Source organism: Lodderomyces elongisporus, chromosome 2 (assembly GCF_030384665.1).
Source record: "Lodderomyces elongisporus chromosome 2, complete sequence".
NCBI classification, from domain to species: domain Eukaryota; kingdom Fungi; phylum Ascomycota; class Pichiomycetes; order Serinales; family Debaryomycetaceae; genus Lodderomyces; species Lodderomyces elongisporus.
The window spans coordinates 2,411,163-2,437,066 of NC_083674.1; the positions used below are offsets into that span (position 1 = coordinate 2,411,163).

The 25,904-nt window shown below is 38.0% G+C and overlaps 7 protein-coding genes and 1 non-coding gene across 8 annotated transcripts; 2 read left to right on the forward strand and 6 right to left on the reverse strand. All coding sequences in view use genetic code 12, as the record gives it.

Annotated features, from left to right (window-relative positions):
• Positions 1-340: 340 nt before the first annotated feature.
• On the reverse strand, positions 341-4,519 carry CDC25 (cell division cycle- protein; the record flags this gene model as incomplete). Its single annotated transcript, XM_001527287.2, has 1 exon — positions 341-4,519. One exon carries the CDS (start codon positions 4,517-4,519, stop codon positions 341-343), a length of 4,179 nt encoding a protein of 1,392 aa, XP_001527337.2.
• Positions 4,520-5,217: 698 nt separating this feature from the next.
• vps26 (Vacuolar protein sorting-associated protein 26) lies at positions 5,218-6,201 on the forward strand (the record flags this gene model as incomplete). Its single annotated transcript, XM_001527292.1, has 1 exon — positions 5,218-6,201. The coding sequence occupies one exon, from the start codon at positions 5,218-5,220 to the stop codon at positions 6,199-6,201; it is 984 nt and encodes a 327-aa protein (XP_001527342.2).
• Positions 6,202-6,709: 508 nt separating this feature from the next.
• Positions 6,710-8,278, reverse strand: PVL30_002199 (uncharacterized protein; the record flags this gene model as incomplete). The annotated part of the gene is made up of 1 exon (XM_001527293.1): positions 6,710-8,278. The coding sequence occupies one exon, from the start codon at positions 8,276-8,278 to the stop codon at positions 6,710-6,712; it is 1,569 nt and encodes a 522-aa protein (XP_001527343.1).
• Positions 8,279-12,535: 4,257 nt separating this feature from the next.
• GAD2 (Glutamate decarboxylase 2) lies at positions 12,536-14,038 on the reverse strand (the record flags this gene model as incomplete). Its single annotated transcript, XM_001527294.1, has 1 exon — positions 12,536-14,038. The coding sequence occupies one exon, from the start codon at positions 14,036-14,038 to the stop codon at positions 12,536-12,538; it is 1,503 nt and encodes a 500-aa protein (XP_001527344.2).
• An 815-nt stretch (positions 14,039-14,853) lies between these two features.
• PVL30_002201 lies at positions 14,854-14,925 on the reverse strand. The gene has a single exon. It is a non-coding gene; the product is annotated as a tRNA-Glu (tRNA).
• Positions 14,926-15,189: 264 nt separating this feature from the next.
• Positions 15,190-16,680, forward strand: PVL30_002202 (uncharacterized protein; the record flags this gene model as incomplete). Its single annotated transcript, XM_001527295.1, has 1 exon — positions 15,190-16,680. One exon carries the CDS (start codon positions 15,190-15,192, stop codon positions 16,678-16,680), a length of 1,491 nt encoding a protein of 496 aa, XP_001527345.2.
• A 358-nt stretch (positions 16,681-17,038) lies between these two features.
• PVL30_002203 (uncharacterized protein) lies at positions 17,039-19,453 on the reverse strand (the record flags this gene model as incomplete). The annotated part of the gene is made up of 3 exons (XM_001527297.2): positions 17,039-18,006; positions 18,153-18,223; positions 18,399-19,453. 3 exons carry the CDS (start codon positions 19,451-19,453, stop codon positions 17,039-17,041), a joined length of 2,094 nt encoding a protein of 697 aa, XP_001527347.2.
• A 953-nt stretch (positions 19,454-20,406) lies between these two features.
• Positions 20,407-24,249, reverse strand: PMC1 (plasma membrane calcium; the record flags this gene model as incomplete). The annotated part of the gene is made up of 1 exon (XM_001527298.1): positions 20,407-24,249. The coding sequence occupies one exon, from the start codon at positions 24,247-24,249 to the stop codon at positions 20,407-20,409; it is 3,843 nt and encodes a 1,280-aa protein (XP_001527348.2).
• Between the last annotated feature and the right edge of the window lie 1,655 nt (positions 24,250-25,904).

Below are 25,904 nucleotides of genomic sequence, written 5' to 3' on the forward strand. Positions count from 1 at the left end.
GGAGTACCTGTATTTATAAAATACTAGTTTTGCAACCAAATTGAAATGTTTCATCACTCATAATGCAAAAAATATTTTTTTCTTAAAAAAAAAAAAACAGAAAAAAAAAGAGAAAAAAAATTGAACAAATCCAAGAACACTATCTACTCTTTAGCTACAAGGCGCGTTTTCCTTTGCGTACACGTTCGCGTTTATGCTCGTGTAATAATATAGATATCGAAGTACTATAGCTCGTTATCAGGAAATTGCTTTTGTTCGTCTTTTGTCATTCACAGTTGAGTTTTATGTAGTGTTTCCTTCTCTTCTTGGTTAACAATCATTGATATCTTGAGCACTACGATTAGGAAGCCCTCAAGTTCTTGAAAGCGGTTGTTGTAGAGTTCGAGCTCAAGTTTGAGTTCGAGTTCTGCTCTCGAGGTTCCAATTGCAATGATATTTGATATTGCTCGTCAATAGATGGACATTGCGCGAACCACAGATCTAAAAATCGCTGGATCTCAAAAACCTCAAGAAAGTTGTAGCCAGCATTCTTGAATCTATCAATCCCTGACACAATTTCTGAAGTTTTTGCTCTTTTGGCAAAGTTGATCATTCGAGTTCTGTTGAGCAAAAAGTCAGGGTTACCATGGTATACAAATGTCAAGTCCGACAAGTAGACTCCAAAAAACGGAACACATGGCTCAGAACCAATAAACTTTAATACGTCACGATACTCATTGAAATTCCTGGTTGAATTCATTAGCTTGTTCATGTTTTTCAAGTGAGCCAATGATTCTGGACTAGCGAAACTCCATGTCTTGTGCAATCTATGGATTGGCGACGAGTAAAGTGCCGATATAATTGCAGTCATCGACGAAAAATTGTTGTATTGGCGACATTTCTCTGCAACCTGTATAAAATAACGAATGGTTTGTATTCTCTTTTTTGGCTCGGCTTTCCGCAATATCATATACGCAACAAAATTTGTCAATTGATTGGAAGCCTTGATGAAATTTGTAATGGTTTCGGTACTCTCTGTGAGACCAGATTTCTTACCCCAGACTTTTGCAAGGCAGGCATACTTTGAAATTTGGCAATAGATGCGAAACTCTCGTAAAGTTAATTGACGTGCTAGCTCCACATAATCAATATCCATAAGCTTTGTCTTTTTGGTGATCAGTGAACCTTTCGTTAGAGGAGCAGGTGGTTTGGTATTGGGGATTACTGGCTTCCGTTCAGTATACTGCATTTCTCCGGCAAGCAACCTACGCAAGTCGGCTGCTAATAACCTACCAATGGAATAGGATTGCACTGCAGCACTCTCGGCAAACGCTAACCACCTTTTCAAAATAGACTCGTTATAGTATGAAGGTGACCAGTTTTTCTCGACAAGCAATTTCATAATGTTCATAACTCTCAAGCGAATCGGGCTTTGCTTTCGTGATATCCAAGTGTTGTACTCTTCGAAGCTTAAACCTTCGGGAGGCCCAACGTCAAACCGCACTATAAGAAGCATGATCAACTCCCCCAATGACATCATCGTAGAAAAAGTTAACAAGAAATTGGCATTGAAATTACTATCAAACAAATCGTGGTGTGTCAAGTGACAAATTAAAGCCTCCTTAGTACCTCCTTTAATGTTTCCCTTTGCATCGAGTAAAAGATCCTGTTCTTCATCCCCTTCCAAATACCATGGTAGTTCCTCTGTCATTTTCTGGGCTCCGCTATAGTAGGAATGGTCTTCCGTCTTCTCCATTTGAGCGGTGTGGTTCCGCTCCAATAACAATAACTGAACATCAAAATTATCTTGCATCACTCTCGATGCATAGTTTATGATGGTTTCTCGCTCATCAATAAGTTTCAGAGTCAACTCTTCTGCCGTTTGACAATATCTAATCGCCTCGTTCAAACACTCAGATAATACACCCAGCTCAGATGTATTCGAGGTCTCAAGAAGGACATTTGTCAAAAGCATGGCTGTTTTCTCGATATAATTTTTCATGATATCTTTATCGTAAAACAAAGTTTTATTGTCTTTCTTGCATTCAAAGAACCTTGAGCCTTCAATTGTTAAAAACTGCGTGGCCATAACAATTTTCAGAATATTGTCATGAAATTGTTGTTTCAATTGGAAAAACTCAAGAACAGTTGGGTGGTCAAATGTGAAATTGTTATTGAAATCGTCGGATTCTTGTATCCTTATATTTTGCAAAGTATCAGTCATTTGCAAAACGTCACCTTCATTTCCTACTCCACTAGCAGTTGCGGCAGTTGCGGCAGTTGCAGCGGTTGCCACAGTAGCATCAGAATCGGAGCCATTATTCCGCACTAAGCAAAATACAGTAAAGTCGAATGACTCCATCACATCAATCATGGAACTGGCATGATGAAGAAATCTATACATCAATCGTAATACTTGCGTGCTCATTTCTTCGCCTGCATTATCTGGAACTTCTGCTTGGTAATCAAAAGAGAGAATCTTAATAGCTTCGTTGGCCAAAAGAATAATTTCCTCCAGGCACTGGTATATTGTTTCGTAAACCTGGTGATCAATCACTACTTTCGAATGGTGTCGATTTTTGAGGTCGTCTCCACTAGCGTTTAGAAAAGTATTTTTTGAACTAAAAAATGGATTGCACCAGTTCCCTCCATTAAACTCATCAGAAAGAAATCTAGGAAATATCTGCGGAAGAATGTTTGATCTTTCTTGACCCTCGTCGTCTGAAACATCGGAAGAGTCATAATCTTGTACCTTAACCATTTTTCCCGATGTAATTTTTAAAAACACTTGTATCATCGCCTCAGCATTACTCCTCAAAGTTTCTATTGCACGTAAAGCTCTAATTTTAAATTTTGTTTGTAATTGCTCGGTACTCTTCAGTAGCTCCTGTGGGTCCATACCATTCGGCCTAATTTGTTTTTCTTTCTCCATATTGTCCTTCTTCTGCATGCCGTTGTCGTCGTAGTCGTAGTCGTTAGTGTCATTGTTGTTGTCGTGGTGGTGAATATTATGGCGATGGTGGCCACTAAATAAAAGTGAACCGTTCATTTGTATTTGCGAAAAAGAGTCACAGACTTTGACTAGTTTCCGTCTGATAATCTTCTCATGTTTATGATTGACATAATCTGCTTGATCTAGTCTTGCTGCTGCGCATAGCACCACCAACAACTTGTTCAACCTCGACATGTGAGTATCGTACCATTGTCGGTTCGCAATTTCAAAGGATTTGTTTATCAAATCGAGAATGTAGTTTAATTGTTCCTGCAAACTAGTCCACTGAGCAATGTCGGAAGCATGATTATAAAACAAGTTTTTCATAGCAAAAAATGGTCGACTAAACTGATGATAAGACGAAACGCTGCTTTGAGAGCTCACAGACGACTGTGATCCTCTTTTCATAGATTCAAATGATGCATTTGAAGAGCCTTCTCGTTGTCCAAGAACATTCTCTGAGGTTTGAACACCGCTGAGCTGGTATATTGTACTATCGGTAATGATATTCACTTTTGGAAAGGACAACTTGAGTGGGCAGAAATCTGGATCGAACGAAACTGTTGGTGTGGATTCACAAAAGACATTTAACTCGTCGCAATAGAACAGAAGGTCACCTTTGGTGGTGTACCTCGGGATCCATGTAACCGTTTTACCAGTTTTTCGTCGATATTCCTCGGCTAGTAAACCTGCTTCCTCGACATCGGTAAAATTCACCTCACTATTACTGCTACCACCGTTGTCTCCACCACTACCATCAATACCGTTTCCACTGGCACTACTGGCATAATCACTAACTCGAGCAAGTTCAGTTGCTCTTGGTTCACCATCCATTGAGTCTTTCTCGAACTGGAGTTCTTGCTCAGAATTCAAACTCGAATAATGGCGGGTTGGTGGTGGCTCTGGAAGACTTAGTGATTGAGAGTATTTATGGTTAGAAAGTCTAGAATCATACCCAGGCACAGCCAACAGATCCAAATTTTCCAGGCTTTTCATAGATGGTTCCGTTTCGCTTGAAGAAGGTTGCTTTGGTTTCTTTGATGTCGTTATTGCATTTGTCGATTCTGGTGGCTGGCTCGTTTCTGAACTTGCAAAACTGACAACTGAATTCTTCCTACTAGTGTTCAGTGGAGTCGATTTTTCGCCGTCCTGGAGACTACGTTGCAATAGATTTGTAAATGATGGGATGAGCACATTGGCGGCGGTGTTTGCTGCTGTCAAGGAGTCTAACTCCTTGTTATCCTTTAGTTTCTTTAAAACGGGTTGCACATAATTGACAGAGCGTACATAGCTGTGAGGGAACCAGCCCCTATAAAGCCGACCCGTGTTTTCAATAATGACACCATCCCACCATCCAGATGCAGATTTGGCCAATACATGTATGGTGTCACCTAAAGTCAATGATAAGTGAGAAGAATTGGTCCCCGAAAAATCATACAAAGCAATCACTGTGTCAACAGACTTGAGCTTATCCAATGGGTTAGATTTGTAATTCGATGGAATTGCATCGGGTGCAATCTCCTCTGGCAATCCCAGTTTCAAAACCATTGTACAGTTCTGAGGAGGATGTGCGGTGGAAAGGGGGGGTGGACAAAGATGGGATAGAAACAAGAAAGATAATGGAGTGCAAATGGAGTGCAAATGGGGTGGGGGGAAGTTTATATTCGGGGTGTGAAAAGTTGTTAGTCTAATTAATTCCAAACAAGACTTGACAGAGGTGTGTTCATAATACTGTGGTACTTGTTCAATCTATGAAAAGTTGTTAAATTCTCTTTTCGGAGTAAAATTGGTGTGAGTCCTGGTTTCTCTGTATTCTTCACTGTGTTTTATTTTTAAAAAATGTATATACTTTTTTTTTTAGTTTGTTTTGTAACTGTAAAGTAGGAAAAGGTAGATGTCGGTGGAGTAATAAAATCATCAATTCATTTTTTTTTGTGTCAGAATTAATATTGACCAAAGAAGATGAGACAGTGAAAGCGAGAAAAAGGGAGAGAAAGAGAGTGTGTGAAAGAAAAAGAGGGAGAGAAAAAAAAGAGGCACCAGCACACACACACACACACACACACACACACACACGCACGCACAACAAACGTATCCACTTTGCCCACCAAGACTCCCCCCTCCTCTTTGCAATTGCTACTTGCAAAGAATAAACTTCAAACCTCATCAATTAGGATCCACGCTCAAGTAAACGGAACACGGTAATAGTATAGATATAAAAGACTCATTTGGAAAGGAAACCTACAATGTCCTTATTTTTCAAAGCACCAATTGAAATTGAGATTCGACTAGATAACGAGGAAGTTAGGAAGCACACGGAGGTGAAGACACCACATGGAAGGATTGAACGTATCCCTATATTCAAAGATGGAGAGTCTGTGAAAGGTGTGGTGACGCTCCGTACAAAAGAAGGGAAAAAAGTTGAGCACCTTGGTGTGAGGATCCAACTTTTGGGACGAATCGAGACTAATATTGATGGCTTGGTGTCCTTGGACTTTTTATCGCTAGCCACAGAGCTTGCGGCACCGGGACAATTAATACGTCCAGAGTCATACCCATTTGAGTTTAAAAATGTTGAGAAACAATATGAAAGTTATAGAGGGAAAAATGCTAAGTTGCGGTATTACTTGAAGGTAACAATGTTACGTAAGTCGAGTTCGGAGATTACAAGAGAAAAGGAGATGTGGGTATATCAATACCATCAACGCAAATTGATGGACAATAGTACTAATACTGTTGACAATATCAACAACCAATTGAGTAATACTCAGAGTGAAGCTGGTCTTCAATCAACGCCACGAAGAGGTAAAGGGGCACATAGTGTGAAGATGGATGTGGGAATCGAGGACTGTCTACACATTGAGTTTGAGTATTCGAAGTCGAGGTTTTCCTTGAAAGATGTCATTATAGGGAGGATATACTTTTTACTAGTAAGGCTCAAAATCAAGCATATGGAACTTTCGTTGATCAAACGGGAGCTGGTTGGGTCTCCTCCGAATCAAGTGACTGATAGCGAGACTGTTGTCAGGTTTGAGATCATGGATGGTGCTCCCGTGAAAGGTGAGACCATTCCCATTAGATTATTCCTCAGCGGCTATGACTTGTGTCCGACGTATAAGGACGTGAACAAGAGGTTTTCAGTGAGAACGTATCTTTCGCTAGTGCTTATTGATGAGGATTCACGGCGGTATTTTAAACAAAGCGAGATATTCTTATACAGAGATCTGTAAAAGTAAATCCTCGCATATATATATGTATGTATCTATCTATCTATCTATCTATCTATCTATATACATACATATATATTAGTGAGCCATTAGTAAAAAAATGAAGAAAAAAAGAATAGAAGGATTTTATAATTTTGAAATAGAAAAAAAAAAGGCTGAAAAGCAACATTTTTTTACGCACGGAATAGGTGGAAAAGAGTAGAATTATACGTAGGGGTCTATATTATCGTAAAGTCATTAAACTAAAGTCTACGTCGTATACAAGATATTTAAAGAGCAGAGGCAAAAAAAAGGAAAAAAGAGAGAACGGGAGTTGGAAGGGGCGGGAGAAGGGTAGAAAGGGGAGTTGAGACAGTATAGAAAGCTGGATTTTGGGGAAGGGGTCCTTAGTCCTATTTTACTTCCCTCCTAATCTTTTTGTTTTCTTCTTCTTTTCTTTTTGTCTTCTTCTCATTATTATCATTGTTGTTATCCTAGAGTAATGATAATCATTATAACACAGGTTCCAGCATCAAATCTCCTCCTTATGTTCAACAGATGATTTTTGAACTTCTATTTCATCCATTCCGACTATCTCGTCCATATCATCTGCTAATGCATTGGTGCTATCTTTAATTCTGAACCAAATCAAAGGCAATCCTAGCAAAAGAGATCCTTGGATCAATGCCCACGATGATGCAAACAAGTTCATGTAGGGCACCCTGAGAGCATCCAACCTCCATGCGATTGCTGCGCCCGCAGATTGAATACCTTTGTAGAAACCAGCGTATAATGCAACTTTTTTGGGGTTGTTTGACATGGCACCCAAGGTCCACAAGACGTATGTTTGAAAAATGGCATCATAAAGACCATAAAAGATGTAAAGAAAGACAGGCCCGACATACCTCGACTCTTTAAAGTCCATGGGGGTAATTTGTGGAGGCGTGGCTTCGACTTCCTCACGTGTAAACTCCAATTGAAACTTTAAACCACCACCCCAAATTGCGAGACCGGTAACAAACAAAATTACCCAGCCAATCTTTGCACGAACAGAACGACGGAAGCGTTTGAGGTCCAAGATGTAGCCCAAAATAATCGCACCAACCATCTGCGCAAGCCAATAAAGAAGTGAATTGAGCGATCTTGTTCTCAAGTTGAACATACCATGGTTAACGTTGTTAAATTGATAGGTGTAGAACCAGTTGGAGGCAAAAAACATTGGGAATAAGAATAAAATGCTTGGTTCTTTAATGAGCAATTTGAACAACCCCATCAATTCCACCTTCCAATCTGGGTGTTTTTGAGTTATAACTCTTGAGCCGTCAGACTTCCAGACTTTTGAAGGTGCCAACATGAAAAGGGCAATAACAGAACCAACGCACATCAAAATTATAAAAGCAATGAAAGTACCATCGTTTGCCGCAGTAGTTTTATTTTCCATATTGTCGGCCAATGGAATAATGGATCCAATGACTGCACCCAAGTTGAAGATGACCCAGAAAATCATGATGGCTTTGCCTTTATTTTCCTCGGTGGCATAACTCAAAACAACCATACCTTGGGCGGACCACAAGACGGCAGCGCATATACCCAACAAGGCACCTGCAAAGATGACAAATCCTTTATTTTCATTGTGGTTGAAAGACAATAAGGAGCCTGCGTAAAGGGCGTATCCAAGACCACCCATCACCAAAGAGGACCTAACACCGATGGTGTTACAAATGGTACCACCAAAGAATCCGATGGTTGCAAAAGTCGAGTATAGAGCCACTGAGGCATTATCGGAGGTTTGCTTGTCACTAATGGAGGCACCAATACCAGTGAGTGCATTGTACATACCGGGTGTCATGAAGATAACAAACGCAACCACCACGACTTGGGTCATGGCGTTTGAGTAACGAATTCGATGGCCCAAAATAGTGACGCCTTTATCGTACCAGTGACCGCTAGCTTCAATTTCTTCACTAGTGTGGTGTTTCACGACAATTTTTTCGTTATCGTCATTGTGTGTTGGAGGAGCCTCCAAGTCTTTGGATCCCAATCCTGATGAAGTGGATTTGATGTCCAAGTTAGCACCAGTGGTTTTCTCTTCGTCTGACATTGCGGTTGTCTTTTGTTAGTTCTTGTTTAGCTTTGTTTACTTTTGTTTGCTGTTTCTGGCGTTGTGCTTTCAGTTCGTGAGGCGATGCCCAAATAAGAAATTGTTATTGAGGTTGTTCTTGCTGTTGCTGTTGCTGTTGCTGTTGTTGTTGTTGCTAACTGAGATGGTCGATATAGTCAAACTATTATTCTTTGACAAAGCAACTGGCTTATTATTCTTATACTGCAAGGAGTTGGGAACTGGAGTTGGAGTTATTTGAATGAAGGAAGATTTCTGAAACCGGAGACAGCAGCAGGAGGATATAAAACACAAGTAATCACTGGTATATTTATATTGATCAGATGGAACCGGAACATTCATGTTTGATCCTTAGAAGATAGGATAATAAGAATAGTTAGGAATAGTGTAGTATGAGACGCATGATAAGGGTCGTTCTTTCGGGTTTTTCAAACAGAGGTAACATTGAAGAATTTACTCCTGGTGCTGCTGCTACGACATGGACGTTTCTCGATGTAGATGTCAGCCTTTACGAAGATATTATGAAAAAAATTAAATAAAAAAATAAAAAATTAAATAAAAAAATGAAAAAAAAAAGCATTGGATATTTCTCCACATCAACTTTTTTGACTCTTTTAGTTTGCCTTTCCTTCCCCACTCTGTCACGTATCTCCAGCTCTAGGTATACCACGGCATTACAAAACGCTCTAACCACTAAAGTAAGTTAAATGAAAGAGAAAAAGAAAAAAAAACAAGTGCAAAATAAAGGAGTTTCAAAACTGACTTTCTTTTTTTGTCCTCCTTCTAGTTGGTGAAGGAGCGTATTACGGTGGTGCTAAACAGTTTAGCCGTAAGAATTTTATTAGGCGTTTTCATGGCTTGTTAAGTTATTACTGCTATTTTTATTTTCTATTTTTTTTTTATTTTTATTTTTGACTGGCAAGGCACTAATTGTTCAGGTGTTGTATTTTTTTTTTTTAATTTTTAATTTATTTTTAATTTATTTTTTTTTTAATTTATTTGTTCTTTGGCTTCTCGAGCACCCAGACTTAAAACAAGTCATCATGACACATTATCAAACATTGAAACAGACAGTGTTTTGGGAAAAAGAGGGGAAGGGGAGGGTAGAGGGAAGAAGTAGCATGAAGACAAGATTAGTGTACGATTAGTGTGCTATTACCCTTGCAATCACGCTAAGCCAAAACACGGAATTAAAGTCAGTTGCTGGCAATCATATAGATAAGTAGAGATAACACCTATATAATGCAAACGAGAAATGGAAGACAAAAAAAAAAAAGAAAAAAGAAAAAGAAAAAAAGAGATCTCTTTGTTGAACAATGTTGAACAATGTTGAACAATGTTGAACAATGTTGACCTATGTTGATGCTGTTGTTGCTATTGTTTTCTTTCTGTACTACAAGTTAAATAGTAAGATTGAAATTTGTATCCCCTTTTTGTAAATAAAAAATGTACGTAATAGATATAAAGGTATTCAAAGATAAAATAGGTAATTGTGAAGGTGATTGCACCCTGGTTGTATTATGCTGATTTGGTATACAAACCACCATTATATAGTCTATTTTTAATGCAAATTCCTTTTGTTATTATGATTATTATTATTATTATTATTATTAGAGCGATGCAAATGTGTATGTGGTGTTTTCAAATAGAGGCAAAATGGTTATCTTGGTTTGCACCTGGAAAGGTCCGCTTAGGGTCTCTAATTCCCTTGCAAAAAAAAGATAAGAACCATAAACTTTGAATTGATAATCAAGTAGACGATGAGAACATGAATGTAGTCGGAGCATAAAGATTGATTAGGGAAAACCGAATTTGAAGAGATGCACGACATATTGAGGAGTAAAAGCAAAAAAAAAAAAAAAAAAGAAAGAAATCAGAGAGAGAGAGATAAGAGATACTCCACAATTGAATGAAAGCATAGTCAACGGATAGATTAAGGAAACGCATCACATGAGATCCTAGGAGTTGGTTGAATCAAATTGCAACAACGTTTCATAGTTTTTGCAAAACACCAACTTTTCGGACAGTACAGAAAAGGAAAAGGAAAAAGAAAAGGAAAAAAGTAGGATAAGACCAGAATAAAGATACGAAGAGAAGGGGAAAGAGTTTACCATTATCAAGCAAGTGGATTGACGTTGATGGGTTATACTCCATGAAGAAAAAAAAAATAGAAATTAGAAATTAGAAATTAGTAAAAAAAAAAGATTTAAAATCTTGTATGACTAAAACGTGACAAGCACTGGTATGCTGATTTTTTTGCACTTGTGTTTCTGCTTGTGTTTGTATAACTTGCTCTCACTAAAGCTGTACATTCTTTAGATAGTGCTGATACGTAGCAACGCGCAGGCCAAGTCTAAGAAGAATACTGAAGCAAGATTTTTGATTCATTTGTTGTTGTTGTTGTTGTTGTTGTTGTTGTTGTTTTCATTTTTTTTCCTTTTTCTTTCTTTCAATATTTTTCAAAACAAAAGCCGAGAGCACTGCAAATAAGCCGTCAAAAGTCTTTGTTGTCCAACGTCATAGAAGTTGCTAATGACTTTTGTTTTTTTTTTTTTACAATATAGACGCAAAAGATGGTGTTATAACCAAAATTCCAAGATCAGTGTGCTATTGAAAGAGCAGTGAAGTGGACAACTCGTACATATTGAATAGACATAACTCTGTCCCTATCTCATACACTCATACACTCACCCAACCACAACAAAGAATAAAAAATAAAAAATAAAAAATAAATAAAAAAGAAACAAAAAATGCAACCTCGAATAACTTTGAATGTAACATCGTGACTTGTCGTTTTGTTTTTGTTTCTCTTTTCTCTCTCTCTCTCTCTCTCTCTCTCTCTCTCTCTCTCTCTCTCTCTCTCTCTCTCTCTCTTTCTCCTCCCCCGCCCCCCTTCCAACCTCTCAGATTCTTTATTTACTTTGTCCGGGGAAAGTAAGTTTGGGATTTAGACTCCGGTTTTAGTAAAGTGGGGTTGAGATCTGGGAAACTTTGTCACCAATAGTACAAACAAAAAAAAAAAAAAAATATTAGAAGAGAAAGAGAGAACTAAGCAATGCGGTGCAGTGTAAATGGGTGAAGGGGAGATGAAAGCAAGGTTATGGAAGGAGTGGAAGTTCCATCCATATTAGTTACTTGGTCTTGTGTATGTATGTAGTAGGATGAAACGAGATTCAAATTAAAGCAAGACACGGCAAAAAAAAAAAAAATGAAGAAAAAAAAAAGCCCAAAAAAAAAAAAAAGAAAACTTCATTCCACATAGAATTTGATGCAGCGTTCATTGGTTGCATTCGCAGGTTTCAAGCCTCAAAAAGCCTGTGGCCCAGTAAATAGTTATTGTTCCTTTATCTTCTTTCTTCTTCTTTGTCCTTTGATATCTTATTTCTTTCATTACTTCCTCCAATCAACACCAATTTTTTAATTATTCAGCTGATGTTACATCCGACTCTTCAAACCTCTTTCTTCTTCTTCTTTCTTCTTCTTCTTTCTCCTCCACCACCCACTCTCAAAGAAATGAGTTGAATAAGTAAAAACAAAAAAAAAATTGCAACATGAATGTCGTACAAAACATTTTTTCAAAGGACAGAAAAGAAAAAGAAATTTGCTCTTCCCCGCATTTGCTATCCTTTCATAAAATTCCCCAAGTTTGCAATTTTTGTGTTTTGTTTTTGTGTTTGTACGACTTTGAAATTAGACTTTATCCAAGATATTTTGTGGTGGGGTGGGGGAAGAAGAGGAGGAGGGAAAGAGAGTGTGATGAGGGTGATGAGGGTGATGAGGGTGAAAGGAAAAAAGAGAAGGAAAGGGAAAACACATATTTGCTAGGAAGTCTCTATTAAATACGCTACAAGGTGTAGATAATAAAATACTAGATACTTGTTGTTTAGAATTGAGTACTAAGTACTGGGTCCCACCTCAGTTACGAAAACAAGGGGGAAGCCAGCTGAGAAAGAAAGAAAAAAAAAAATAGACACTTACTTCACCCACCACTGTTTAGAAACAAAAAGAAACTTCACCGTTTCCATCCTCCAGTATCCATATCCGTATCACACTTTAAGAAAGAAAATAAATAATATTCTATTATAAGATCAATAAGGAATTACAAACTGAAGAAGAAGAAAAAAAGGAAGAGAGAGAGAGAGAGAGAGATGAAAAGAAAAGAAAAGAAAAAAACACGGCAAAATGTCCTTGTTTCCATTTTTCTTTCCCTCTTTCCTTCTTTATTGGTCCTTCTCCATTCTATTTCAATTCGGACCCAACTTTTATAATACTCTCAATCAAATCGTCAACAATCTTGTCAGTTAGAATAGGGGAGTTGAACACTACCCTAAAGAACTCTCCCTTGACATCGTTTTCGGGGTTAGGGCTAAAGTCGACTAAATATTTGCCCAACTTGTGCAACTCTCTCGAAATGTACCTTGTCACCTCGGTATTGTTTCCACCATTGTTCTTCACCAGAGGAGGGTGGTAATAAAAACACACTTGCAAACATTGAGGAAACTCCGGCCCAACAATCTCAAAGTCAGAGTGAGCCTTTATCGTTTGCACAAAGTACTCCTGGATCTTATAAGCATGCTCAACCCTATTTTGAAACCCAACTTGACCATAGTACAACCATGCAAGATAAAACTTGAACGAGTCTGCACGTCGGCCACACCCCATTGTTCCATCTGCCAAGTCATAATTGGCCTCATCAGGGTTATCCCGTCCATGGAACAAATAGGGTGCCTGTAAAGACATGGCAGTCTGAAAGTTCTTCACGTGTGGCAAGAGCAAAAATGAGCACGTGTTTGGGATTCCCAACATCTTGTGTGGGTTCACCGTGATGGAGTCAGCAAGCTCGGACCCTTGCAATCTATTCCTATACACCGGCGAAAAGATTACATTACCTCCCCATGAGCCGTCAATATGGAAATGACAATTGTACTTTCTAGCAATTTTGGATATCTGGATGAAAGGATCGTAAGAGCCAAAAACAGTGGTACCAGCAGTCGAGTTGATGTACAACGGTGTATAGCCATCACTAATACTTTTTTCAATGGTGTTTTCAAGATCCAACACATTCAAAAGCCCTTGTGGAGTCACATCAACTTTAAAAACATTTTGCGATCCCAACCCCAACAAAATAGCACCCTTCACCACTGAGTAATGACAGTGCTTACTGGTATAAATTGCAAACTTGTAATTTGCATTTCCCGTAAGCTTTGTGTCCGGGTACTTTAGACTTCGCGCAATTTGCATACTTGTTATATTTGACCACGACCCACCACTAAATGTCAACCCTCCGCACGTTTCTTGATCATTGGTAAAGAACAAAGACGCATACTTGTGCCCAATATAGTTTTCCAACACCGACAACACAGGCGACACAGTATACACGTGTGAGTTTGTGTTTAAAATACTCAAAAGCAAGTCAGAAATTACTCCAATCGGATTGTTTGACGCATACAACTTATCAAGAAACCCAGGGTTCCATGTATTGACAGAGTACTCGAGAACCTTATCAATAGTCTCCGCCAACTGCGTCTCGGAACATGGCTTGTCCAAGTTATTGCCACTCAATTCTATAAACTGTTGTTTCAAAAATGTAGGTTCATGATAAGTCCCCAAAGATCTCGAGTTGTAGTGCTCAGAGTTTGGATCAGCTTGTGAAATATAACTGATCAATTTCGGTTTAATTGCAGTCAATAACTCATCAAGCTCAGTAACCCTATCTTTCTCTAAATCCGAAACAATAGACATGTTGATTAAAGCTAATTATCTTAACCTGATTCTTCAAAACTTTCTCTTGAAATTGTTTTTCAATTAATTTTGAAGAATATATTAAATAAAAGAATGTCTGTGTGTGTGTGAAATAAAATGAATGTGTTGTAGAATAAAATGAACAAAAAAAGAAAAAAAATTATTAAGGTACTTCGTATATATATGAAAATAATGCAGAACCTGTACAAAGAAAAATCCGACCGCGGCTTCTATTGCAAAGAATAGAAGAAAGAAAATATAAGCGAAAAAAGAAAAAGTGCGTGCACGTGACTGAGGGCGAATGGTAGTGATTATAGTAATGATGCCATGTGTTCAATATCTCGCGAAATAGCAACTACGAAAAAAAGAAACTGTGGTTGCAAATTGCAAAGATAGCAATTTGCGAAATTCAACAAAACGCAGAGTGAATAAGAATTTCTTCTTCTCTTATTGTCCATCTTTGATTCCAACATCATGAAAACAAGTACTTTTACTTTCGCCACCTTCCCTTTCCCTCTTTATCACATTTCTGTTTCCAAAGGTTTTCATTAGTATTTTCTCCTTCCCTTTTCTTTTCAAATAACAAAACTCAAAAATTTTTTTTTTTTTTGCACGGTTTTCAAACCAATATTTAAATAAAAAATAAAGAAAACAACAAGCACTGAGACTTCTACAAGATCAAATCATGCTGAATCAAGGGCCACAAAAAAAAAGAGATGCAATAGAATATTAAGATCATGAACTATATCATATAGAGATTTGAAAACAAATAAATAGAAAAAAAAACAATGATAATTCAAAAAAAAAATAAAATCCTCCCTTGCGGGGAATCGAACCCAGATCTGCTCGGTGAAAGCGAACCGTGATAGCCATTACACTACAAAGGACTTCTTGATATTTTACACCACCTTCCTGCTTACCTCACACAATACAGATATATGCAAACTCTTTTCCTACCTTCCTCTCTTTCTCTCTTTCTTTCTTTCATTTTTTTTTTTCTTTCTTCTTCTCTCTTTCACTCAATACGCGGTGTATGTTTGTTTGTCCTTAGTTCACTGTGATGAAGGTGCGATTTAAATCACTAAACTCAAACGACATCTGAAGTATTCCACATCGAACCCAAAGTTGGGGAAGCACCTCACAGCACATGAATGATTACACATCCGCTATTTAAAACTATTATCTACCAACAGAGGAATTTCTTGTTAAAGTCACTCTGTAGATGCCAGCCTTTATCCAACAACTCTACGCCATTCCACGATGAGTTAACTCCCACAGATTTGTCTGATTTTGGACTAGATGATTTTATGTATTATCAAGAATCACCAGAAGTCAAGCAGTATAGAGAGCAGAATCAAGGGGATTTGTTTCCCTTAAAGAAGCTTATTGATGAGTGGTCCCACAAGACAAAAGACAGAGGGAAGATTAGTTTACAGCTGATAGCCCTTCTCACAGAGCCTCTAGTATTGGTATCCAAATACACCGATCCACATATCAACTTAGCTCTAGAGGATTATATATACAATAAAATGCCCAAGCCAGTACTGAAAACAGATTACAACTCCCAAAGATTGCTTTTCTACACCAACCGACCGTGCGTGGTTATTGGCAAAAACCAGAATCCGTGGAAAGAAGTGAATATACCCTTGCTAAAAAATTCGAAAATACCTTTAATAAGAAGACGATCGGGTGGGGGCACAGTTGTTCACGACTTGGGTAATGTGAATTTCTCATTCATGACTTCAAAAGACGATTTTGATCGATTTGAATTTGTTGATCTAGTCACCAAGGCCGTTAACGGTAGTGATATGCACATCGCGACAAAAATCGAGGTTAATAAAAGAGGTGACATTGTTACAAAGAAGAACGGAGAAGAGCTCAAAATTAGTGGTTCGGCATACAAGATATCCAGGGGCAAATCTTACCACCACGGAACTATGCTCTTGAATCTGGATTTGAAAACATTAAAGCAATTGTTAAGTCGAGAAGAATTTATCTTTGGAAAGATTGATTCCAAGAGCTCCATAGACTCAGTCAGGTCAAAAGTGACCAATTTGGGTATATCGAGTACTGGTTTTATCAATAGCGTTGCTAGTAAATTCAATGAAAAATATGCTCTTGCTGGGCTAAAAGAGCAAATAAACGAGCCAAATTTGTATTCAGAGAATAAGAATAAGAATCTCGAGATAAACATGGATGCAGACAAAGAATTCAACGAAATGATGGGGTTGACACCGTTTACAGAAGTTGATCACCCACCTTTCCCCAAAATTATCGAAATTGAGGAAGAAATATTCGAGTTACCAAAAGAGGTCTTCGATACCGCAAAAGAGCTTAAACAATGGGAGTGGATATATGGACACACTCCTCCATTCACGCACACTATGAATAATTCAGATCTTGGCTTGCAGTTGGAATTCACTGTAGAGAAAGGAAAAGTGACGGAAATGGAATGGAGGTTCATCAAGAGCAGTAGTGGTCAAGATCAAGACCAGGATAAAAAACAATTGGAGCATATAATGCAAGCAGCGAAGGAAAAACTCCTATCAAGTAATTACAGAGGAGATGTTATAAAAGAAGCTTTTACTGGCACAAATCAAGGTGAAGAAGTCGGATCATGGTTGTTTAAAATAATAGGCTAAATGTAAATAATGCAGATTATTCGTAGAGCTCGCCATTCACTGTATATTCTGTCTCCTACACCTAATTTTTCATTCATTCAATCATTTTTTTCGATCTTTTGCACCTCTTCCCCTATTTTTTTATTTAATTTCATTTTATTTTAATTTTATTTCTTTTTCTTTTATTTATATGACGTTTTTCTTTTTAAAATACATCAAGTTTCATTCACAAACAATCCTCTTATTTTAGAATTTCGTTGTTCAATATAAATAAAGTAAAGAAACAAAAAAAAAAAACCACCAGAAAAATATCACCAATGTTTGCGTAGATAACCACCTCAGCTTTATTTCTAGTTTTTTCTATTCTCCCACAGCACAATCAACGACTTGTAGGCATATCACTCAAAAGTTCATTGTTAACGTTGTCATACAATGCAACCAATTTCTCCTGAAGTTTCAATCTGTCCTTGCACCACTCAAGCCAAATCTCGCTGATCAAATATTGTGTTTCCTGAAACATAACATACTCTTTGAAACAACATTGCTTAATCAACCAGTCCTTATTGAGCTGCTGGAAAATCTCTTGCTTGTCATTTATAATCAATTGCCTCAACCGTGTCACCTCTGGAGAACGAGAGTTATTTGCATTCTCTTCCGATACAAGTTTCTTGAATTTGGACTCGTTTTCCTTGATTCTCTTGTTGAGAACTTCAATTTCATTACTTGATAACCGTTTACTTCTTTCAAACAACTCTTGCAATGAGTAAAGGTAGTCCATATAGTTTTTCAATTTTTCAAGTGTTTTTGTATTGATGAGAAAGCTGTCATCTATGAGCAACTGAGAAGACTTTGTATAAAGATTCGCCACAGAAGACAAACCCGAGTTGATTTCACCGATATCGTTGCTCTGCAAAAACGATGATTTTTCCATTGGATATAAAGCCAAGTCCAAAGTTTTAAACAGATTGGCAATATCAACAAACCGCAGGTTATCAAAGCTCATCTGTTGTTGTCTTCTTTCGTGTCTCTCAACAATAATGACTATTTTCGTCCATCTCTCAATAATACTCTTGATATTTTGCTCTGCCTTGGTCCAATTTCTCAAAAACTCTTCGCTAATTGCTGGCCATATCACGTTGATGAAATCTGTTTCTATTTTCCGTCCCTTAAACTCTAACGAGTAATCAATTTTAGCCTGCTTTTTCCAAGTAGTGAGATCTGTAGGGACGGTTAGAAATGACTGCACAATAGGTTCTTCTTTGAAAACAGGGTGCTTGATCAATTGGTTCAAAAACCTATGTAACCCACGACGACGCCGTTGCAAAAACTGCGAATCAGGAGAAGCTCCTACTATAGTCAATTAGTATTCTTGTTTTGTACCAAATAAGAAAAAGAAAAGGAAAAGGAAAAGGAAAAGGAAAGAAGAAAGAAAAAGAGGAATACAACAATAACGCCAACTGTTTCATTATTGCTCAAATCGATGATAGACATACCTGAAAACTTTTTTGGCGGCAAACCTGGGATAACCCTAAATGGATATTTTTGCAACAAGTACTCCAACAACCTAGAAAAAAGAAAATAATAAAATTCAAAAGTTAGTATAACATTCAAGTATTGTTTATAACCAAAAAAAAAACAGAAAGAAAGAAAGAAAGCCAAAACAAAGAATCAATATCATCATAAAGAATCTCGCAATTATAGCAAGTGATTAAATAGCCATATTTGGTGCTCTTACATACCATGCAAAATCAGAATATCTTCTTACTACTTTTTTTTGTCCTGATATGCCACTTTTTCCCAAGGTTAATGAATGAGAAATAATATAATTGATGTGTTTGAACAATAAGCCTTCCTTTTCTGGTACTTCTTTGATCTTTATAGGATCTTGGTCCAGTAATAGTGGCTTAAATTCATCCCGGATACCCTCGATGTATTTTTCAATGTATTGCGTATCAATTGGAATATCATTACTTGCTCCTACACCCCCTGGCTCGGTTCCAGACAATACATGCTGAGACTCTGAGTGGTCTGTAAGAACGGGATCGTTTTGAATAACTTGTCCCGACCAGTCGTTGTCATTATTGGTTTTGCTTTTGTGGTTACCATTTTCGTCTTTAATCTCGTTCTCATCTTCGTCATTGTCAGTACCACCCAAGTGTCGAGAACTATTGGCCATTAAGGGATCGTTGATAATACCTTCTTCTTCTTTTCTAATCTTCTGCACAAATTTCTCTGGAAGTTCCGGTAAATTATTCCGACGGAACTGGAGAGTAACGTAATCACCAGAGCCGGGAACGTCAATCTCTAATGCAATCAAGCCTAAAATCTGGTAGAAATTCTGACTTAATGTAATTGGCAAAAGGTCATTGTCGTACACAGCATCAAGTATCCTTGATTTCTGGTATGTCGTCAAATATCCTAGCTCAATTAAATTGTCTAATATATGGTACTCCAAGTCGTTGATGGTTGTGAGTTTATTCAACAACTCAGAATGTAATTGTTCGTATGATTGGGGAATATTTGAGATTGTGTTATTTTTGCTCAGACGTGGTTCAAGAGAATCTTTCTGGAGTAATTGTGACGAGGTGAGGTAAAGTGAAGGAAACTGGGACTTACCAATTGACGGTTTGTTGGTATCGTTGTTGTGACTATCATTATTAGTATTATTATTGTTGCTGCCGAGATTAAGACTATCGGTTGCAGCCGATAAAAGAGGGTCAGGATCATCATTCCATTTCGATGCTGACGACCACGGGTCTATATCTTCCGCTGTATTATAAAGGCCACTGCTCATATGGAATTGGGGAAATATATGAGGGTCAGAATATAGCTGGTGTGATTATATAGATTATCTTGTTGTATAAGAGAATTTAATCTTAAAACTAAATTATGTGGAATCTAGCATTTTAGTTACAAAAAGGGCGAATCGAGTTCCTTTTTTTTGTTCTCTTTTTTATTATTATTATTATTATTTTTTTTTTTTTTATTTTTGAATATTTCCTCTTGAACCAAGAAATGAAACCACCCATTTATATACGTATACAAATGGGGGTACATTTTTTTCATTAAAGGAAAATGACATGAGAATCTATGAAATACAAAAAAAAAAGGAGAAAGGAAAAAGGAAAACAGTTGAGTAATATGTCCAGTCAAAGATCAAGAGAAAGCTTATATATATATCGAAATGGTTTACTTTGACACATAGTGACTCAGTTAAAAAAATATTAGTGTGTGGTAAAATAGATATAGCTCAGAAACAACTCTTAGAAAGAAAGGAAAAGCTTTGAAGAAAATTTGGCCAAACACAATTACTAAAATGAAACAATAAACGTCTCCACAATTTCCCATACGATTTTTTACACGTTCTTTCCTTCATTTTCTTTTGTGTTCCTAAAAAAAACATACCACTCTCCCCCATCATCATCATCATCATCATCATCATCATCATCATCATCATCATCATCATCATCATCATCATCAAGGGGGTTCCGTGTAATCAAGGATAGAGTGAAAACATACGCCACAGGTACTTTTGCAACTTCTAAAAAAATGCCCGATTAAGAAATATTTTCATTATTTGCAAATTCTATATAAATAAAAAACAAGAACATTTCGTGTCGTAACTTCATCATAAAACCAAAAAAAAAATATTCATGGCCACAATGTTTGATTAAATCAGAACCAAAAAAATAATAATGTAATGACTTTTAAACTATATCACTGGCATTAAAAGCTGAAGCGCTATTGCTACAGTGTAACTTTTTTGTCTTGCAATTCATGTTCATCTATCTCTCTTTCCCCCATCCCCGTTGCAGTTCTGGTTGCAGTTCTGGTTGCAGTTCCAGTCCCTGTTCTAATGGGTTCTGTTCCTATCGCCTCTTCTCTATTTTCGTCATCATCATCTTCTTCTTCATCAAACTTCTTCTTTTTCTTCAACCAGCCAAAACCAACAATATAAATAAACTTGTTGAATGCACGTGTAGGGAAGATTTTTTCGACCCAAACATTAGGAATGAGTCGAATTATCAAACCCATGGGAATACTTATGAAACCACACAATATCGCTGTTGCCCACATACCAGGGGTCTGCCTTGCAACAGAGAAAGCAGCACCACCAACAAACATAATAAGAATTTGAAAGCCTCCGATAATAAGTGCGATACTAATAAAGTACCAGTTACGGAACAAATGGGAGAAAAAGTTAAGATTGTATAATGTAAACCTTCCGCGGACGGTTGTCACGTCATCGGCCTCGTCTAGTTTCCTAGTAACAAACAATTTCCAGAATTGCAACCAAACAAATGTGTTGAATGTCATGGCATCCAATTGCTTCTTTTGATGATCACTAATGTGTGAGTTTGAGCCAAAAAAGAGTTGCTGGCCAGCAAAATGAAGAACAAATGTAATGACCAATTGTGTGGCGGATTGACCAAGAATCATTTTCCACATTGAAGTTGAAATGAGTGGAGCAGAGCGACCTGCAGGCTTGTTGTCAAGAAAAGAATCATCTGGTTTATCTGTAGCCAAAGCCAATGCAGCAAGAGTATCCATAATCAAATTAACCCAAAGCAATTGCACTGCAGTAAGGACCGATTGATTCTTTGAAGACGCAACAGCAGAGACAAATGTAAGCATACACGCAGTGATGTTAACGGTAAGCTGGAACTGGATAAATTTCTTTATGGACGAGGCCACGGTTCTACCCCACTTGATTGCCTGGACGATATCTGTAAAGTCATCGGTCATCAAGATGATATCCGAGGCTTCTCTTGCAACCTCAGTACCAGCAATACCCATAGAAAATCCGACATCTGCCAACTTCAATGCTGGAGCGTCATTTGTTCCGTCACCGGTAACAGCAACAACCTCGCCTTGCTTTCTCAAAGTGTCCACCAAAATTCGTTTGTCTTCTGGCGAAGACCTAGCAAGCACTCTCAACTCGGGCACAACTCTGTTTCTCTCTTTTAATGACAATTTACGAAAGGTGGGACCTTCCATAAATGCATACTCGTTGGATAAATCATCAGATGTGAGGATACCACATTCCTTGGAAATGGCTTTTGCCGTGTTCAAGTTGTCACCGGTAACCATACGCACGGTGACACCTGCTTTTTTACACTTGCGAACAGCTTCGGCCACGCCTGGTTTCAATGGATCTTGTATACCGACAAGCGAGTCCAAGATAAATTGCTTCTTAATCTCACTAGCGCTTGCGCTAACATTTATCAACGCCAGTGGGTTGGCCTCTTGTTGATTGTCCTTTGATGCCAACTCCAGGGGTGGCCAAGAGTCTAGTCCAACAAAGTCGCGATGGCCCAAGGCAATAGCACGAAGAGCATCATTTGCATACTCATCAATCTTTGATAACACGTCATCACGCTTGGTTCTATCGAGTTTGATCAAGTCACCAGCGGTGTTATTTTCGAATCCACAATTTTTGAAAATAATCTCAGCTGCACCCTTGACATAAACTCTGTACCCATTTTCAATCTTCATAACGATACCTGCCCATTTTCTTGAACTTTCAAATGGTATAACTTGAACGACATCATGATGGCTTTCACGTCTAATTTGGTCAAGAGTTTTGGAATTAAACAAATGGAAAACGTTTCTAGTGAGAAGTAATAATGCCGACTCAGTTTTATTTCCCAAATAAGGCTCTTCCTGTACTCCCAATGCCAATGCATCCTGGCTTGAGCTATCACCATTTTTAAGCAATTTGCGGAAAAAGGACTTTTGACGTGGTCTCTGTTTAGCCAAATTGGCCTTTGTTTCATCGTATTCAGAATTTTCAAATGCAGTTGAATTGAGTGTAATGTTTGTTGCAAGAAATGTCTTGAGCTCGGGCGTGATTTCGTTGCTGGCTTCAGCAGCAGTTGGTTCCCCGTATTGATTGTCAGCAGTATCATTAAACTCTAAAAGAGAGCCATCTGCTTTCAATCCAAAAAAGCCTCGAACAATTCTCATCTTGTTTTCCGTCAAGGTACCAGTCTTGTCAGAGCAAACTGCAGTTGCTCCACCCATTGTTTCACAAGACTTCAACACTCTCACCAAATTACCATTCTGTGCCATTCTAGTTGTGGCAAAGGCCAATGCCAAAGTCACTGCAAGTGGAAGGCCCTCGGGGATTGCAACCACAACAATTGTGACTGCAGTGATGATGATATCGATAAATTTTTTACCCTTTTCAGCTGATGGTAATTCGTGAAAACTTCCGCCTGGTGCGATATCTACGCAATAGCGGATGAATAAAACGATAAACAAAACAAGGGCTGCCAAGAATCCGTATTTGGAGATGCCTTCTGCCAAATTGTCCAATCTTTCTTGCATTGGGGTAGTTTCCGCTTTGACATGCAAACTGAGCATAGTTCTGCCATGGATGGAGTTTTTCCCAACTGCGGTAACAACGGCATTTCCCAAACCCGACAAGATTCTTGCTCCCGATATTAGGTATGGGTCACGCAACTTGATTTTTTGGCTTCCTATATCTTCATCTGTGGGCAAGTTGTTTTCGTAAATGGACATTGCTTCCTCTACCGGGACTTTTTTGATGGTTGCTGACTCACCGGTTAATGCACTTTCGTCGCATTCAACTTCACCTTGGAACAAGATTGAGTCTGCGGGTACGATATCACCAGTTTGCAAATTGATGATGTCACCAACGAGCAAGTCATAAATGGAGATTAGCTTTTGTTCGCCGTTTCGCACCACAATCAATTCGCGATCCTCCTTTTTTGCATTTAGTTTGGCAAATTGTCGTTCTTTTTGGTAATCGTTTGCTGCACCAACAATCACCACTATGCATACAGCCACCAAGATTGCCACACCTTCGACCCAGTCTACTTTTGGCAATGGTTTTCCTTCGTCGTCGTATTGGGTTCCACTGCCAAATGTTTCATAGAGTCCCAATGCCAAAGAGACAACAGCGGCAATGGATAAGATGATCAACACTTTATCCTTCATGGCCTCCCAGCATAGTTGGAAAAAAGTTTTTGAGACACGTTGTGGCAACTTGTTTACACCATAATTGTATCTTCGTCTTTCAAAGTCCTGGGTGTCCGAGTCGTTTAGTCCCCTTTTTGTTGTATCGAGGAGTCCCAAGAGTTTATCAAAGCCTCCCAAGTGGTAGAGATATTTCAATGATTTTGGGTCATGAAGTGGTGTCAATTCTTCTGGTGAGATCTTGCAGTCTTGCATGTGTTTATGTGACATGGTTGATGTTAAAATTCGCGAGAGTGGTCTTCCCAAGGATAGCGTTGTTGTGGGTTTTTTGGATAATGGGCGGTGTTGCTGAGGAGCAGTTGAGGAGAGTGCAGGTCCTTCATCTGTTGAGTTGTCTATAGGGTAGTGGTCTTCAACGACGTGGTCCTTTTTCAACTTGCTCACCTGTGCACTTTTTTCAATCTCTTGATCTTGATCTTGATCTTGGTCTGCATCTGCCTCTGCATCTGCGACTGCATCCAAGGCTGTTTCGCCCTGGAGTGGCGAAGCAGAGTTTGTTGATGATTGGTCGTCTGCTTCATAGTCGTATTGTGGAAGCTCCAAATTGTGGGCTGTGCCCAATCGTTCTGCTCGTGTTCGTGGTGCCATATTTTGTAAAGTGTTTATGATATGATATGTGTTGGAAAGAGATGTGTGTGACTATGGCTATCAAATTAGGTGTATTTTGAATTGTTTCCCTCCTATTTTGAAGTTTATCTGATGTACTTTCTTTCTTTCTCTTTCTCTTTCTCTTTCTCTCTCTCTCTCTATGTATATACTTTCCTGTAGTCTGGTGAAATGCAATTTATTTGAAGACTGCTCCTGTGTGGAATGTTCAAACCTGTAATGAAATAAATATGTGATAAAGATGTAATAAATATGTAATATATATGTAATATATATATGAAGCAAGTATTTAATAAGTATGAGATAAAGATTCAAGAGTAAAATTTCAAAAATTAAGATGGAGAAATGCGAAAAGTGTTTAGTGAGAATCTGCTTTGGTTTTATAGAGACAAGGGGTAGACCTGTGTGTGGCTCTTTCTCTCTCAATCTCTCTCTCTCTCTCTCTCTGGCTCTGTCCTTTCAAAAGCTCTCAGCGTGCAATATATATGTATATATGTATATATGTATATATGTATATATGTATATATGTGTATATATTGGCTAGCACTACTAATCTGTTGTGTTTGTATAAAAGTCTCTTGTCTCTTGTTGCTTTGTGTTTGTAAAAAAAAATATGGAGGATAATTGTAGAGCCCTCTGCACAGCTTCCTGTTTTAAATATTTAAAAAATATTAGATAAAAATAATAGAAATAAATAAATAAAATAAAAAATATAAAAATAAAAAAAATATTGAAAATTAGGATCAGACATTTGGCAGCGTCCAAAAGTCTTTCAATCAATCAATCAATCAATGACTTGTGCATTCACTCTTACAACAGACACTCACACAGACAGACACACACACACACAGACACCCACACAGACAGACACTCACTATGTGTTTTTATTTTCATTTTTTTTTGGTAGGGTGGAAGGAAAGAGAGATCAGCGATAAGCAGCAACCTATAACAATTTGAAAAAAGAACAAGAAACAAGGAACAACCCACAGCTGCTCTATGGTATAAAGCTTGAGCCGTGCTACGCAACTTTTTACAAGTTCAAAGGAACTAGCCCATTGACTTCACCAACAGAGTTTGCTATATACCACATTACACTGGTATCACTCCTAGCAATAACAATTGTATATGAAATAAAGTGAAACAAGCATGACTTACTTTTGCAGTAGTTTTTAGTGGTTTTTTTTTCTTTTTTTATGGCGAGTACAAGTCGAGTGCAACTCCCTTCTCCCTAACACACACAACACACACAACACACACACACTCTTTCTTTCCGCTGCCTTCCCTTTGGGCGCAGTCACTTCTTTTTTATTTTTTCTTTGATTTTTCATTTCATTTCTTTTTTTAATTTTTTTTTTTGTCTTTTCCTTCATTGCCATTAGACATGATAACTTACATGCCCTGGCAGAAAGAGTTGTAGCCGTAGCTGTAGCTGTAGCTGTATCTGTAGCTGTAGCTGTAGGTAGGGATTGGAAACTTGTTATTGTCATTATTGATATTATTCCCTTTTTAATATTTTTTTTTTTTCTTTCTTTTTTCATTCCATTTACTTTATTAATCCAAGAGCAAGCTTCTTCTTTCAACCAAGCACTGTCTCATTGTGGGTCTGCGTCTCCTTGATAGTAAGCTCCCTCCTCGCA